General features: G+C 35.9%; 2 protein-coding genes across 3 annotated transcripts in view; one reads left to right on the forward strand and one right to left on the reverse strand.

Moving 5' to 3' along the window:
- The window catches only part of LOC145669637 (uncharacterized), a 30,951-nt gene extending 29,970 nt beyond the window's left edge, over window positions 1-981 (reverse strand). For both annotated transcript variants that reach the window (XM_081737878.1, XM_081737879.1), the window contains exon 1: window positions 325-981. In XM_081737878.1, coding sequence (XP_081594004.1) covers window positions 325-674 — 350 coding nt within the window. In that variant the 5' untranslated portion in view covers window positions 675-981. The remainder of the gene's footprint in view (window positions 1-324) is intronic.
- An 8,051-nt stretch (window positions 982-9,032) lies between these two features.
- LOC145669801 (uncharacterized) lies at window positions 9,033-10,046 on the forward strand. Its single transcript, XM_081738142.1, has one exon. It carries the CDS (start codon window positions 9,033-9,035, stop codon window positions 10,044-10,046), a length of 1,014 nt encoding a protein of 337 aa, XP_081594268.1.
- The last annotated feature ends 3,830 nt before the right edge of the window (window positions 10,047-13,876 follow it).

Raw genomic sequence — 13,876 nt, forward strand, 5'->3', positions numbered from 1 at the left:
CCACTTGTACATGACATACCACCATTTCTGTACGTGGTGCAAGAGTAAGAACTATCCTCGAGTACGGAACACGATGGGGATCTGTTGTATACTATTACCATTCGTTTATATCTTCACAAAAAAATCGATTTCTTGTTATTATTTGGTATACAGCTAGTGTATGTGTGCCAGGTCATTTCCAAATTGTAGATTTACTAACTTACGTTCGAGATATTTCCCATACCTAAATACTTCTTGTGAAGCATCTCTTTTAACCAATTTTCCAAACTCATGTAACAGTATTATCAATCTGAACCAATTAGTATATGAAAAATTGAACATTACCCTTCTGTCCGAACAGAATTTAAATTTTTTGTAGTTAATTGTTGGGAGTCATTAGAGTACGACGCGCAAGTCTCCTGAACCAGTATTTTTCTTAGCGTTTCTATATTACTTTCTAATGCCGGATCTGATTCTGCAAATTCTGATTTCAGCATATCAACAGTCACTTTCACATCCAAAGCTGTACCGTTGCCCATTGTTTGCTCTCCTTCCGTTGTAGATATTAACTCTTTGTTGTCAGTCATCAGTTCGTATGTCCACCCTTTCCCTTCGAGTGGATCTTCCTGAGGTAAGTCATAAACAATTTCTTCTTTACACATCAATTCCAACTTACCAGACGCCTCACCAGCCATTGTGAATTCAAATTATATAAGAATTTAACACTGTTCTTATAGTTCCCTTATATTGTTTGCCAGTGTTTTAATGAAATGATTTACGAGAACTTTCAGAAAAGCAACTTTATTTTTCCAATCTTCTTCTTCTGCGTTTGCGTATTTCTTTCGTAAAGTGATTCAAGGTTAATAGAATGAATAAAGTTGGGATATATTGGTAAAGGGACGCTGATTGGCTGGTGACATGACGTCACTGCAGGAGCAGCTAGGATGGCGAGAAAGTGTAGAGGAGCAGACAAGCCAAGCGCACAGTCACAAGTACTACCTATTTCACCCAGGAGTGCCGTTGTTTATTTGAGGGCGCTGATGTAGTCAACAGTGAGTCATGCGCCTCCTGTCTCTGTATTGGCGAGTGTTGCTAATGCACAATATCGAAAACAAACAACAAAGCGTCACATTCCAAAACAAGGTACGGAACATGTTATGAAACGTGCTACAGTTTGAAACTTTATAACATACTCCTAAAAACATGAAATATATATATACGTTGTAAGAATTTGTGTTGATGGTCTTTAGGAATTCTGCTGTAAACACTTAGGCATCCTATCGCATCCCTTTGTTAATTCTGTTGTAAGAACAGCATAAAAACAAAATAGATTTGTAAAGGATTTATCCTCACTAGTGGCGTAGCTAAGGGGGTTCTAGAGGTGGCCAAGCCGCACATAGATCCAAGTTTAATCCCACGTAGAAAAATCAAAAGTTAAGAAAAAAGAACTAATGGAAATAATTACAAAAGATTATTGAAATTTTACCCAATGCAAAATGCGTACCGTTCGAGAAATATTTTCATCTATACTAAAAACAGAAATGTTAAACCTTACATTTCATATTTCAGGCTTTATTACTGTTTGTGGTTGTTAGTATGCTGGACCCGGGATTAGGGTGCGAAATTGTCCCAACCTAGGTGACGGGGAAGTGGGGGGAATGTTTCTTCTCAAGTGGAAATAAAGTAGAAATAACATTTTATGACGTTTTTAATGGGTGAGATTCCTCCAATCCTCTCGTGAGTTCGTACCTTTACCGGGACCCACCACCTCGTCTATATCCCAGTAGTCCCCTATCTTTTCTATATTCTCCGTCGCTTCTTCAATAGGTGGTGTTTCATACACTACACCACGGCGGGATCCTAGCCCCCTCTAGCCCCTAGCAAGTAGTGCTCGAATTAATTTTTTAAACGAGAGGAGGAAATCTTATGTACATTAGGACAAGTTAGTTATTCCTGTCAGGGATGCTGTGTTATTTTCATTATATGAGCCGGGAATAAGCTTTCACGAGAGAGAGATTTCCCCGACATCTGCCGTTAATTCGAACACTGGCAGCAAGCCCCGGCTTGAGAGTTCTGTGACTATCACAGAGAAATAGAGAGAGAGAGAGAGAGCGGGAGATAGATAGATGGATAGAAATATAAATAGAGATAGGCTTAGAGAGAGAGGGAGGGGGAGCAGTTGAAGCAAACAAATCTTGTCACTCACATGCCCCAGCAAAAACGTACCGAGTTTTCAACACTGCAGATTACTGGATCACGAGTGGGCTGTCACGTCTTAGCTGCGTTCTGTTTACTTCTTAGTTCTGTGTTTTGCCACCATAAACAACGGCAATCCTATCTGAAACGGGTAGTAACACAAGACAAGTTTTGCACAGGAAATAAACAATAATAAATAATTTTAAATAATAAACCTACGTGCCTTTTTCTGCTTAGTTGTAGGCCTCACTGTGGCTGAGGCATGCCTAGTCGAGATTTTCTTTTATGGGCATCTGTTGATTTTAGAATTTTATTTCTATTATTCATGTATTTTATGCGAATGTACATCGTAGTTCTTACATATATTTTAATTAAATGTGCATTCACATCAGGATACTTTTCACTTATTTTCGCGGTTAGTCTTTTTACAATGTTTTTTTCACCGGATATTTTGCTGGTAGGCCACCATTAATGTCATTGAAAATAAGTTCAAAACCCTTCATTTTACATCCATTCCTGGAACGAGGAGACCACCACGCGACAGAAAGTCGATCCAACCTTCAGATGCTGTACCGGGTATGGAAGGAAGTACATCTCTAGATAGTGTACCCATTGATGTGTCGAATTTTCTTCCTTGATGAGTGATGTATCCAGCAAGAAATCGAAACCCTTCCACTGAGCAATCTGTCTGTTGTTCAATAGCCGGCGATTCGGTAGGTGTTCTGTCATCTGATACAAAGATATTTACGATTTCGGTTTCGCCTTCAATCATTGCCAAGGGTTGTGTCATATCTTGTAGAATTCCTTCTAATAATTTTGATATCAAGAAATCTTCATCATCTTCTTGCGCGATAGAAACTTCATTTGAAAGACGGATTTCATTTATATTTTCCCCCATAAGCAAAAGCTGCAAACGGTGTTTAAATTCGATTGGTGTCGGATGGTCATAGCCCATGTAACCAAAATGGCTGGGCCAACGTTAAAATATGGTTGCATTGATTTTTGGTGACAGAAGCAACGTTGGTCCAGCGTTCTTTACGCCGTTACTACCAACCAACCAAGTCCCAGTGTTGGCCCAACATCATTTTACGCAGGGGTGGATAACTTAACGTAACTGTAACGTAACGAAAATAGTTCTCTGTAACAAAATTATTGGTTATTTAATGTAGGTAGGTACAAGGTATAGCACCAATTTTTGTTACGACACCGTAACGTTATTCGAGCATGTAACGTTATTGTACCGTAACTAATTGAACGAACAAATCTGTTTCGGGTATTCCTTTCACGCTTGGTGGGAGAAAATCAACAACTGGTACCAGCTGAATGAGATCCTTTCCTCTGCGGGTATCTAATGGAACGAAAATGTGTGGAACAGAAGCTATTTCGTTACAAATACTATTTGCCACATGAGTAACACAGTTGATCAGACAGGTTTGGTAAAGGTATTGTGTTTATCAGTTACAGATCTTATCAGATCTTTGGAGAGTTCCTCGGACATGGTATCTATTGTATTGTTCTTCAGAGGGTCACATTGAATTTCGTTCTTCAGGTGGTGAAGCAGAATGAATATTTCACTTTCATATGTTGTTATTGCAAATATGAAGTATAGACAGGGAGAAAAAAGATCGATTTCTGTGAATATCATAGGAGGAAGTCAGTCACATACAAGGAAAAAGGCAGGTGGAAGGGGATAGCAGGGTCAGGGGGAAGCACAGAGTGAGACAAAAGTAGCAAAGGGGAGGGAAAATAGACAATCTCTTTCATTCTTCATCTTGCTTTGTTTTCATAGCGCTCTTCGCTGTAAACAACAAGAGTAGGATTAATTTATGTAAGAACTGTTCCATGAATGGTGGGCGCAAGCCTGTATAAATCATATTATTATTATTATTATTATTATTATTATTATTATTATTATTATTATTATTATTATTATTATTATTATTATTAAAACAAAGCCCACAAAATAGCTAGGAAATTGTGTGATGCATGGCCACGTCATTGGCTATCAATCTGCATTATTTTTGGAATATTTCACCGTTGTTTGCTGATTCTTAATCCAGGCACATCCCCAATTTGTTCACAATATTAAATCAAACTATATTATTATTATTATTATTATTATTATTATTATTATTTTTATTATTATTATTATTATTATTATTATTATTATTATTATTATTATTATTATTATTATTATGTCTAGCGAGCATAGCCTAGTGGCTAGCGTTCTTCTTTCGCAAAAGGGAGATCCTGGGTTCTAAGCTTGTGGACTGCTACCCTGACCGGTTTTACCAGCTTTTTTCGTTGTTCCACAAAGTGAATGTCGGGATGTTATCTTTAAGCATAAATCCTGCCTGATTTTCTCCTTTCCTTTTTCCATTATTGATGTTAAAATATTTTGTTGTAAATTGGCCTTAGAAGCTGCATTTGAAATATTTTACATAAATAAATGAATGTTTAGAGCACACCAGGCACGCGCCCAGATTTTTTTTTTTTTTTTTTTTGTTTGGAGGGATCCGAAGATTTTTGCAGGTCTAATACGTATATGTAGAATTTAACCTGTGTTATTCAACACCCGAAAAGACGACAAGTAATTGTTAATTAGTGCCTCTTATTAAACGTGATAGAGCTAAAGATATTAAAATTTTTAGGCTATGTCAATCATTTCGATGACAAAGAAGTATACTTATAGTAACAAAGTTCACAAATGTTCATCGACTTGCGAAGTTTTGTGGGGAGGAATCTGAATCCTGTGGATCCCCACATAGGCCTTGGTTTCAATTCCCTGTGGGAGCTAAAGTACTTTTCCGGCGTTGATTCAGTATCTTGAGACAATGGAAAAGCTTACGGTAGACTAGCGGAGTCCGGTTACGTGCTATGTGCCTTCCTTTTACTTAAGGAATAATGCTGTTGTTTGAGGTTGCAATTCATCAAGTATAAAAGGGGGAAGGGAGTTAGTAAAATCAATCTCATGTTGAAAGTTTACACATGTAGGCCACATGGAAGGCAATATTTCAATATACACTATGTAAAATATTTATAAGTCAAAACTTGGTGTATATTTTCGGGTCGCGGACATAAGCTCACCGGCATTAAACGCACCTATGTTAATGCAAAAGCGGACAAAAGCTCCCCGGACATAAGCTCACAATCAATAATATATTTGTATTATAAGATAATTTAGGAATTAAAGAATACAATACAACAATTACATTTATAGATTAACTAATTTAATTGCAAAGGAAAATAAACCTGAATAAAATAAATAAGCAACGGAAAAATGACAGACGGAAAATATGACAGAAATGAAACTAGACTTTGAATATTAATATGAAGTAGATTTTTAGAATTACTCCCAGAAGCGACAGTCCTATTAGCGATAGGAACTGTTATCTGTCCTATGAGCGACCGATTCATTTACATTGAGATGGTGGAAGATGATATGATTCCCTCTCGTAAAACATGTTTGCCTCTGGCGTTATTAGCGTCCGAACAACTTTGCTATGAAAAATCTACGTGCCAGTGACACTGTTCGTCAGATATATTTTCCCTTTACTGTGAGTTCAAATAAAACTTACGTTAATTTTGAGTTAGATTTGACATAAAGTATATCAAATAACGAGGAGACAACAGGGATATTTCCTTGAAAAGTATGTTCCCATGTAATTAATTATTGAAAATCCAATTGCAATATCCCCTTTCTTCAAAAGCTCTGCTTTCTGTATTTAATTTAATTCAAATCTAATTACTCACTAAGCAAAGCAATATATTTTATTTTGGAAAGCTTAAACCTGTAACAGTTTCGCCAATTATCTACTCTTTAGATTTCCTAAGACTCTACGAATAAAATGAGTAAAACATTTCAACAATAAAAGACAGCTTTTGAGATCAATTTTATCTGATTGGCTATTCCCAACCAAGCCCACCAATTACAATGCAGTTGACTCTAAACAATCCAAAAGGTAAACAAACTCTTTAAATTACCTTCCCTCCCTGTTGTAAGCTATTACCTGACAAGCGAACGAGTGCGGGCGGCCGGTTTTGGAACTAAAATGCGAGCAGCAGTGTTTCTAACCGGATTACTTGTAATTAATCTATTACAGTTCTTTTTGTTCTGTTCGTAATACTACTTCACGCATATGCTCAAGTCAGGGGCAGATCCAGGGGGCGGGGCGATCGGGCGACTGCCCCCCGTCCATAATAGGGTATTTTTTATTTAAAAAATAAAACCTAAGAATTTTCACCTTTGTATTATAAATGTAAAATAAAACCTAAAATAGGTAGACCTTACTTTTTTCTGTTTCACGTTGCAGAAGTCAAATAAAGCAATAAATTGCAAGAAATTACTTACATTGGTGTTCTTGCTCAAAAAATGTCTACCTTCGAAATCGCAGGTGGCCATTTCTGTTCTAGAAATTGCAGACAATAGCTACTTCTCCTTTTCTAAAGTTGTTTTACTATTTTTTTTTTTTTTTTTTTTTTTTGCAATACACTCTTACGTTGATTTGACTTCGAACGACCGCCCTCCAAACATTCAGCCTGGATCCGCCCCTGGCTCAAGCTAAGACAAACAGTTTCAAAAGTTATTGAAGTTATTTGCAGAACATCTTAAGTAACAAGCAAAAAAAAAAAAAAAACTACAACAAAAATACACCCTCCATATTAACTTGCGAACAAACTAGCGAGCAGCGTTTTACAGGCTGCTCCTGTTTTATAATGACATCGAATAAAACGTAATCAATTTTTATACAATCTGCTTAATACACGGTAGAAGCTCGCTGAATTGTCAATTGTACTATGTTGTTCTTAAATTGGTAATTTCCATTCATATATCACTATTCACAATACATCTGCATTACTGCAGGAATGGTTTACTACAACCACTTAACTTACGGCGTTCTTTATTAAGTGGAAAGAGATCAGGCTATGCATAACATCCAAACTGCAACTTTTAAAAACCGTTGGATACATTGCAGAGTGAAACTCTCCGCTCCCCTGTCCCACCGCGCTTGCCAAGAAACTGGTATAAATACAACAGCAGCGCCATCCTTCCAAAACCGCACTGCTATTCTGGTCAGGTAATACCAAAACATAAAATAAGTGCTTAATTTGCCTTCCTCCCTTGTTTTGACTTATACATAAAAGCTTGTCGTGTAGCAATGTGATAGAATCCCTTATAGCTGGGTGAACTGTTGAGTCCTGCGAGAGATTTGAACTTGTGTAATAATTTCTTCGGATAAAGTGTTTTTAGATTTCTTTGATATCTTCAAGTGGTGAGTACCCTGTTTTCGATTTCTTTCTTATGCCACAAATATATCCAAGCTAAACGTATGTTCCGTATCATTTTAACATGCAATTTTTAATTACATTAGAATCATAGACAGAGGTGGAGCTACCCTAATTATTTAGTTAGTTTTCCCCTTGATATAGTCAGTGTACTTATAAAAATGAATTAAAAAGTATAATATGAGGAAGAACGTATAAAAGATTGTTAATGTAATAAGAACATTCTCACGTATTAAATTCAAGTGGAGCGATTTTTTTTAACGAGAAGTGGTAATACTGCAATGTAATGTTGTGTTATTAGTTACTTGTACTAGGTATATTCATTGTGTAACTCATTGGTAGACATCGATGTCAGTGTTAGAAAGAAATATAAGGAATTGTTTATAGACCTAAGGAGCCCTGAGGAGAATTTTTGCAGGGGCGGGCGAGATTTTTTGCAGGGACCTTTGAAGTTTCGGTACTGAACAAAATAACATTCCTTTAAGAATAATTTATTGTGGACTCGTAGAACAAGGAAGAGAGAATTTTTGAAAATATTTTTTGACAGAACAAACACAAATATTAGAATCAGGGTCTTCGGAATTTGTTCAGGGTTAAACTTTTTGTGAAATCGTTTATTTTCCATTCTTGCAGCCATATATAGGCCAACAGGTTTCAAACTATAAACTATCACAATCACAAGTAGGGTTCCTAGGCCTACCTATACGAGGTTGACCCATTCTGGGACAAATATTTACCGATAGGTCAGTGCATTCTCAATTGCATAGGGATGACTTAAGAAGTGAGAAACATGCCCGCTAGCAGAAAGATTTATATATATATAATGTTACAACTAAAGCATGGATTCTAAATATTACATAATTAGTATCAGGGGCGCAAATCTGTCTTCAATATTGGGGGAAGGGGGTTAGACTTTTTTTTAAAGTGATGTTCAAAACATTTATGAAACTGAAAATAATTCTATGGAGGATTAGGAGGCGGGCAGATTTGAGGCTTATTCTGGGAGGACATCAATTTCATCTCACTTTCCTTGTTTCAATCGGACACAATTCATCACATTTCTTCACCCCCAAAAACACATTTCAAATCTGATTATTGGGGGGATAGTCCCCCAAGTTCCAAGATTGGAGGGGACATGTCCCCCTCATACCCCCAGGATTTGCGCCAGTGATTAGTATTCTTGCTACTGATATATATTTATAATTAATACTTGCAGATTTGTTATTTCCTTCTTCTTACCTAGTTCTTTCTTTTTTTTTAAAATAGAAATAGAAATGGCGGAAATCGAAATTGTGCAGACTGTGAAGGGAAAACCGTCTGCCATTTACAGTGGTCATCAGTACCGCATTGATCGGATAAACCAGGAAAATTCAATCAATTGCTTATGCCTAAAAGAAAAAACGGATAAATGTGGTGGTCGTATTTTAGAGAAAGATGGTGTAGTGTTAAGGGCATCAAGCCACATTTGTAAGACGGATGTTGCTGCAATTGAGGTTCGAAAGAGTGTGCCAATATGAAAAAAACGTGCTCGAGATGATACTCAGTCTGTGTCAGCAATATATCGTGAAGAAATGGGTCCCATGATCCGTCGTGGATATGATTTTGTTACTGAACTTCCATTGTTCTCTTCAGTTAAAAGTACTCTTTATCGCTTGAGACAAACTACACAAGGTTTAACAGGAGATCCAAAGAACGTACAGGATATTTATATTCCAGAAACTGTTACTAAAATGAGTGACAGTTCAAGTTTCCTTCTCTTTGATCATGGCAGGGATAATAGAATTTTAGCTTTTGCGACGACGAGAGGAAGGGAGGCTATGTCGATAGGAACCACGTTTTTCATGGATGGAACATTTAGAAGCTGTTGCAAATTATTTCCACAAATTTATACGATTCATGTAGATGTAGGTAGCACGCTGCAGGAGACCAATGTCATCCCTGTAGTGTATCCTCTTTTACCCAATAGGAGGAAAGAAAAATACAGTAAATTGTTTGAGCATCTGTGTACTTTTATACCCTTGTGGAAACCAAAATCCGTGATAATGGACTTCGAAGCAGGAGCTGTTTCAAGTTTGAGGGCAGTATTTCCGGCAGTGGATGTCAATGGTTGTAATTACCATTTTAATCAGTGCATTTGGAGAAAAGTGCAAGATATCGGATTGGTAAGGGAGTACAAGGAAGACGCCGAAGTCAGACTTCACATAAGAATGTGTGCTGGTTTGGTATATTTGTCACCTGCACATGTTGATGACGGTTGGCTTTCTATTCAAGAAAGCTCCCCTATGAATGGTAAGCTTCAGGAGTTCTATGACTACTTTGTTGATACGTGGTTGGAGAATGCTCATATTACCGTTGAAATGTGGAACTGTTATCGAAAGAGGCATAGAACAAATAATGCAGTGGAGGGCTGGAATCATAAGCTTAATGCTTTGCTAGGAAAACCACATCCGAGCCTCATACATCTAATAATTGCTCTGAAGAACGAAGCTCAGCAAAACGATCTTTTGTACGATAGAAGGGTTCTGAATTTGGAGGGAAAAAGAAGGAAAAGGGCATATGTACTGTTAGACCATAGGATATTGTGACAGTTGCTATAACGACCCAATTAATTAGTAAATTCATTTATTCTTATATTTTTAATGCATATTTTGAGACATCATTTTTCTTTTAAAATGAAGAATCTATATTTCTGTTTTCCTTCAAACGCGTATTTTTTTATTCGTTTTCCTACGGTATCCAGCCTTTCAGCGGTAAATGAGACACCTGAGCAACGGAACTCTTTAAAAGTCTTTATTCACCACGACCACCCACAGCCAGGAGACACACTCAAGTTCTATTGTAAAGCTAGACAGTTTGTCTAGAAAGAGAATCTTCACAATAGCTATCGCAGAAAAGAGGTATATTCGCAAGCACATGATAAAACCGAAGGAACCACACCGGCACGATATTGCAAGCTAGAAGTCCATTAGCACATTTTAACATTTTAGGAAGAAAGAAAGAACAACGCACAAACAAGAACCTACTTTGGCAAATTTTAAAATTTTAAAACTGGAATTGGGAGAACATACGTTACTTTTTTTAAAGAAAGACGGTTGCAAGATACTCAAAGAAAGGGCAGTTAATTTTGAGAAGTGACACCGACAACACGTACACAGAGCTCACACACACACACTTTATTAATTATTTTTATCGTGTTGAGCAACTATAGACAATGAAGTGCTAAACACCCAATAGTGCCGCAACGAGTTCACTCATAAAAACACTAATAAAGTTTAATCAAGTTCCGAACGTTCTCCCAATCATACACTATTTTGCATTTATATCGACTTATATCGGAGTGCAACGAAAATTTAATTTGTGACTGTGACCAGTTGTGATAATTGTGATCAACATATATACGGATACATCATTTGTTAATCAGTTTATCAGTCGGATTCACCAATATTGGACTTCTATAATCACTTTGACCGAGACAACCTATGAAGAGACGCCGAGACGCCTAGATATGAGGAGGAATTTGGATGCTTCAGTCCGATGATGTCCTAAACATCCAGAGAGAACCAAAGGCCTAAGGAGGAGAGTGTCAGAGATCGGCGGGTGACCATACACATCTCGGAAGTCGAACGGGATGCTGCAGTCACATGAACACAGGAACTTGAGTGTTGTAAGTGGTCGACCAGAGGTGAATAAAAGTGGTAGCTTCAACATGGGAATCGACGGGAAGGTAGGACAAAACCTTTATATTAAATTTTCAATTTGGAATTTCTTGCCACATTACCGTGGGCGAGCGCATCCTCTTACCTTGGCCAAATTCACTAATGTATCGAGACGAGAATTGAATCGTGGTAATCCGGCCTTGAGGGACTGAACTGTTATCTTTTATTATTATTATTTTTGTAAAGAAACTATAACTGAAAACGATATTTTAAAATTTATTTGTGATTAACTTTTGTCATTTTAACCATTTATACTCACAGCTAATTAGTGTTAGATTCTGAAAATTATCTCCTTATGTTCTAAATGTTAGTGTTGTTTGCTCATTTAAAGATATTATATGTAGAAAATTTTGTGAGAGTATAAAAAGTTAGGTTATTACACAACGAGATTAATGTGTCAGAAAAGCATTACTATTCAGGTATTGATTGGATGAATGATCTTTATGTTTTCATGTATTTCTATCAAAAGATTTTTTTTTATTTACCAAGTACATACCCAGAAAGCTCGTAATTGTCAGTTAGAAGACGAATGTAATCTGTTTGCTAGATATAGGTATTTTTATTAGTATTGACAGGGTGTACCTAAATTGAAAGACATATAGTATAATTCTTGCCCTAAGCATGTAAATAGAGAAAAGTATCATTAGGACAAAATTAACTCCTAAAGAAGCAACTAAACAAATAAACAAACAAAAAAAAAAAGACATCTGTTTGCCCAAACGCCGCTCAGACAGATCTTCATAATTATGAAGTAAAATATTGCGCAAAGTAAAATAAACAAATATAAGGTACCGACATTTAGAAATAAATATTGGCCAAGTTAAGTATAAACTCTGATATCTATATATGTGTTCTAGTAATCATTGTGCATATATCATGTGACTATCTAGTATATGTGTCCAAGTATATATATGTTTGTTTGTTTTCATATTACGAAGTATTTTATTATTATTATTGGATATTATTATTATCTTAGATCTATACACATGTGTTGAGAATTTTCAATTTAAAGTAGACAGTTAAAGTCAAATCAGTGCACTGCTCAAATCAAGGCTTTCGCTATCTTTTCATCTGTAATTCATCTAAATAATAGTCATGTCTTGCTAGCATTCAAAATCATCTAATTTTCCCACCTTCGTCAATGATCTGTTTCTCAAGCATACTTTTTTTTTATTACTTTCTCCTTCTGCGGTTGATGAATAAAATATTGTCTTCTGGACTAAATAAATCACACACAAAAGGTTATATCGGAAAGATGAAACAATGATACCATGTACATTTAATTTTTTTTGGAATATCTAGAATATTCATCTTTAAAAAGTGGAAAATAGAAAATATTGTTTGTAATTTATATAACAAGCAATTACAAAAAAGGTAAACTTCTGAGTAAATTCAAATCTTTGTAATTTGAAAGTATTGCCTAAGTTCTATTTTTTAAACAACAACAACAGAATAATAATAATAATAAGAAGAAGAAGAAGAAGAAGAATCCTTCAGATTCTTCAGTCAACATGTTCCATATTTCTTTTCTTATTTTAGTGACATTTGTATCACAATTCATTTCAACTTAAAGTAATTGTCATTTCATTTTTTTTATTGTTGTTCAATTTAAATTTTATTGCAAGTTTGGATAATTAAAAATTTATTACTGTTACCTAAATTTTGTTAAATTGTCATTACTACAACAATTCAGATTTCCCAACCTAGTCTAGGCCAATTAGAGAATTTTATTATACTATTTCGAAACAATTGGGAACCTAACTGAGCTGATCATCACAGATATAGTTAATAGTATTTATAATAAAATTTTCCGTTCTACATTTACATAAATTCTTTTAGTCTGAGAACTAAATTAATTTATGCAACAATTTTATTTGCTTATCGAAGTGACGGCCAGTACAGCTGTTTCCCATTAAAACTACAATAGTAATTTTATTTCAGCTATGCAGCACGTGAATATCTTTTGAAATATGTTCTAATTAACTACGCACCTATTTTCCTAGCACTCCGGAGTACCGTATGGGGAAAATAGGATTATAAAAGTCGAGCCTCGTGCGGTGTAAATCAGGCTTTCATGAATCAACGCACGTATCTTCAGCTTTCTGCTTATTAGGCATGTTATAACTTGCCAGGGCGGCGAGTAAATATGCAAAAACAATTTGCATATTCATAAATAGTATTGGCGAACCCGGACACAATTTTAACCAAATTATTCAAATAAAATTTCACAACTAAGACTGGAAATCAAATTTATCTTGTCATAAATTTGATTCTCCCAGCATAACAAATTCCGCCCCCGAACTAGGACTCGAACACCGTTACAATATCTTCCATTCTCGATGAATACGAGCGTACACTGGATGTGAAGAACTGTCTGCGGTCACTTGCGTATGTGCAAAAGCTCCAGTAATATTTTGTCCGTGTGTATGTGATAATTTTGACAGAACTGGTCAGCATATGTTAATGAGTGTGACTGGGACAACTCTGTGTATATATCATATAAGTTTGACAAAGACTATCTACCGTAGTTTTCTAAGTGTGATAGGGAGCGCAGTTGACTGTACAGTGTACAGTATGTTTAAGATATATTTTAGATAAAAACTGCTTACTATAAGTTAATAATTTTGACAAGGAAAGGAGGTGGCATAGGATAGGTATATGTGTATGTAGAGGTGTTTTCGACAGAGGACTGCTCAGTA

This window comes from Thermobia domestica, chromosome 14 (assembly GCF_964235325.1).
Source record: "Thermobia domestica chromosome 14, izTheDome1.hap1.1, whole genome shotgun sequence".
NCBI lineage: Eukaryota > Metazoa > Arthropoda > Insecta > Zygentoma > Lepismatidae > Thermobia > Thermobia domestica.

Coding starts and splice junctions, on each gene's coding strand:
- LOC145669801 (XM_081738142.1), top strand. CDS start 9,033: ATGGGTCCCATGATCCGTCGTGGATATGATTTTGTTACTGAACTTCCA.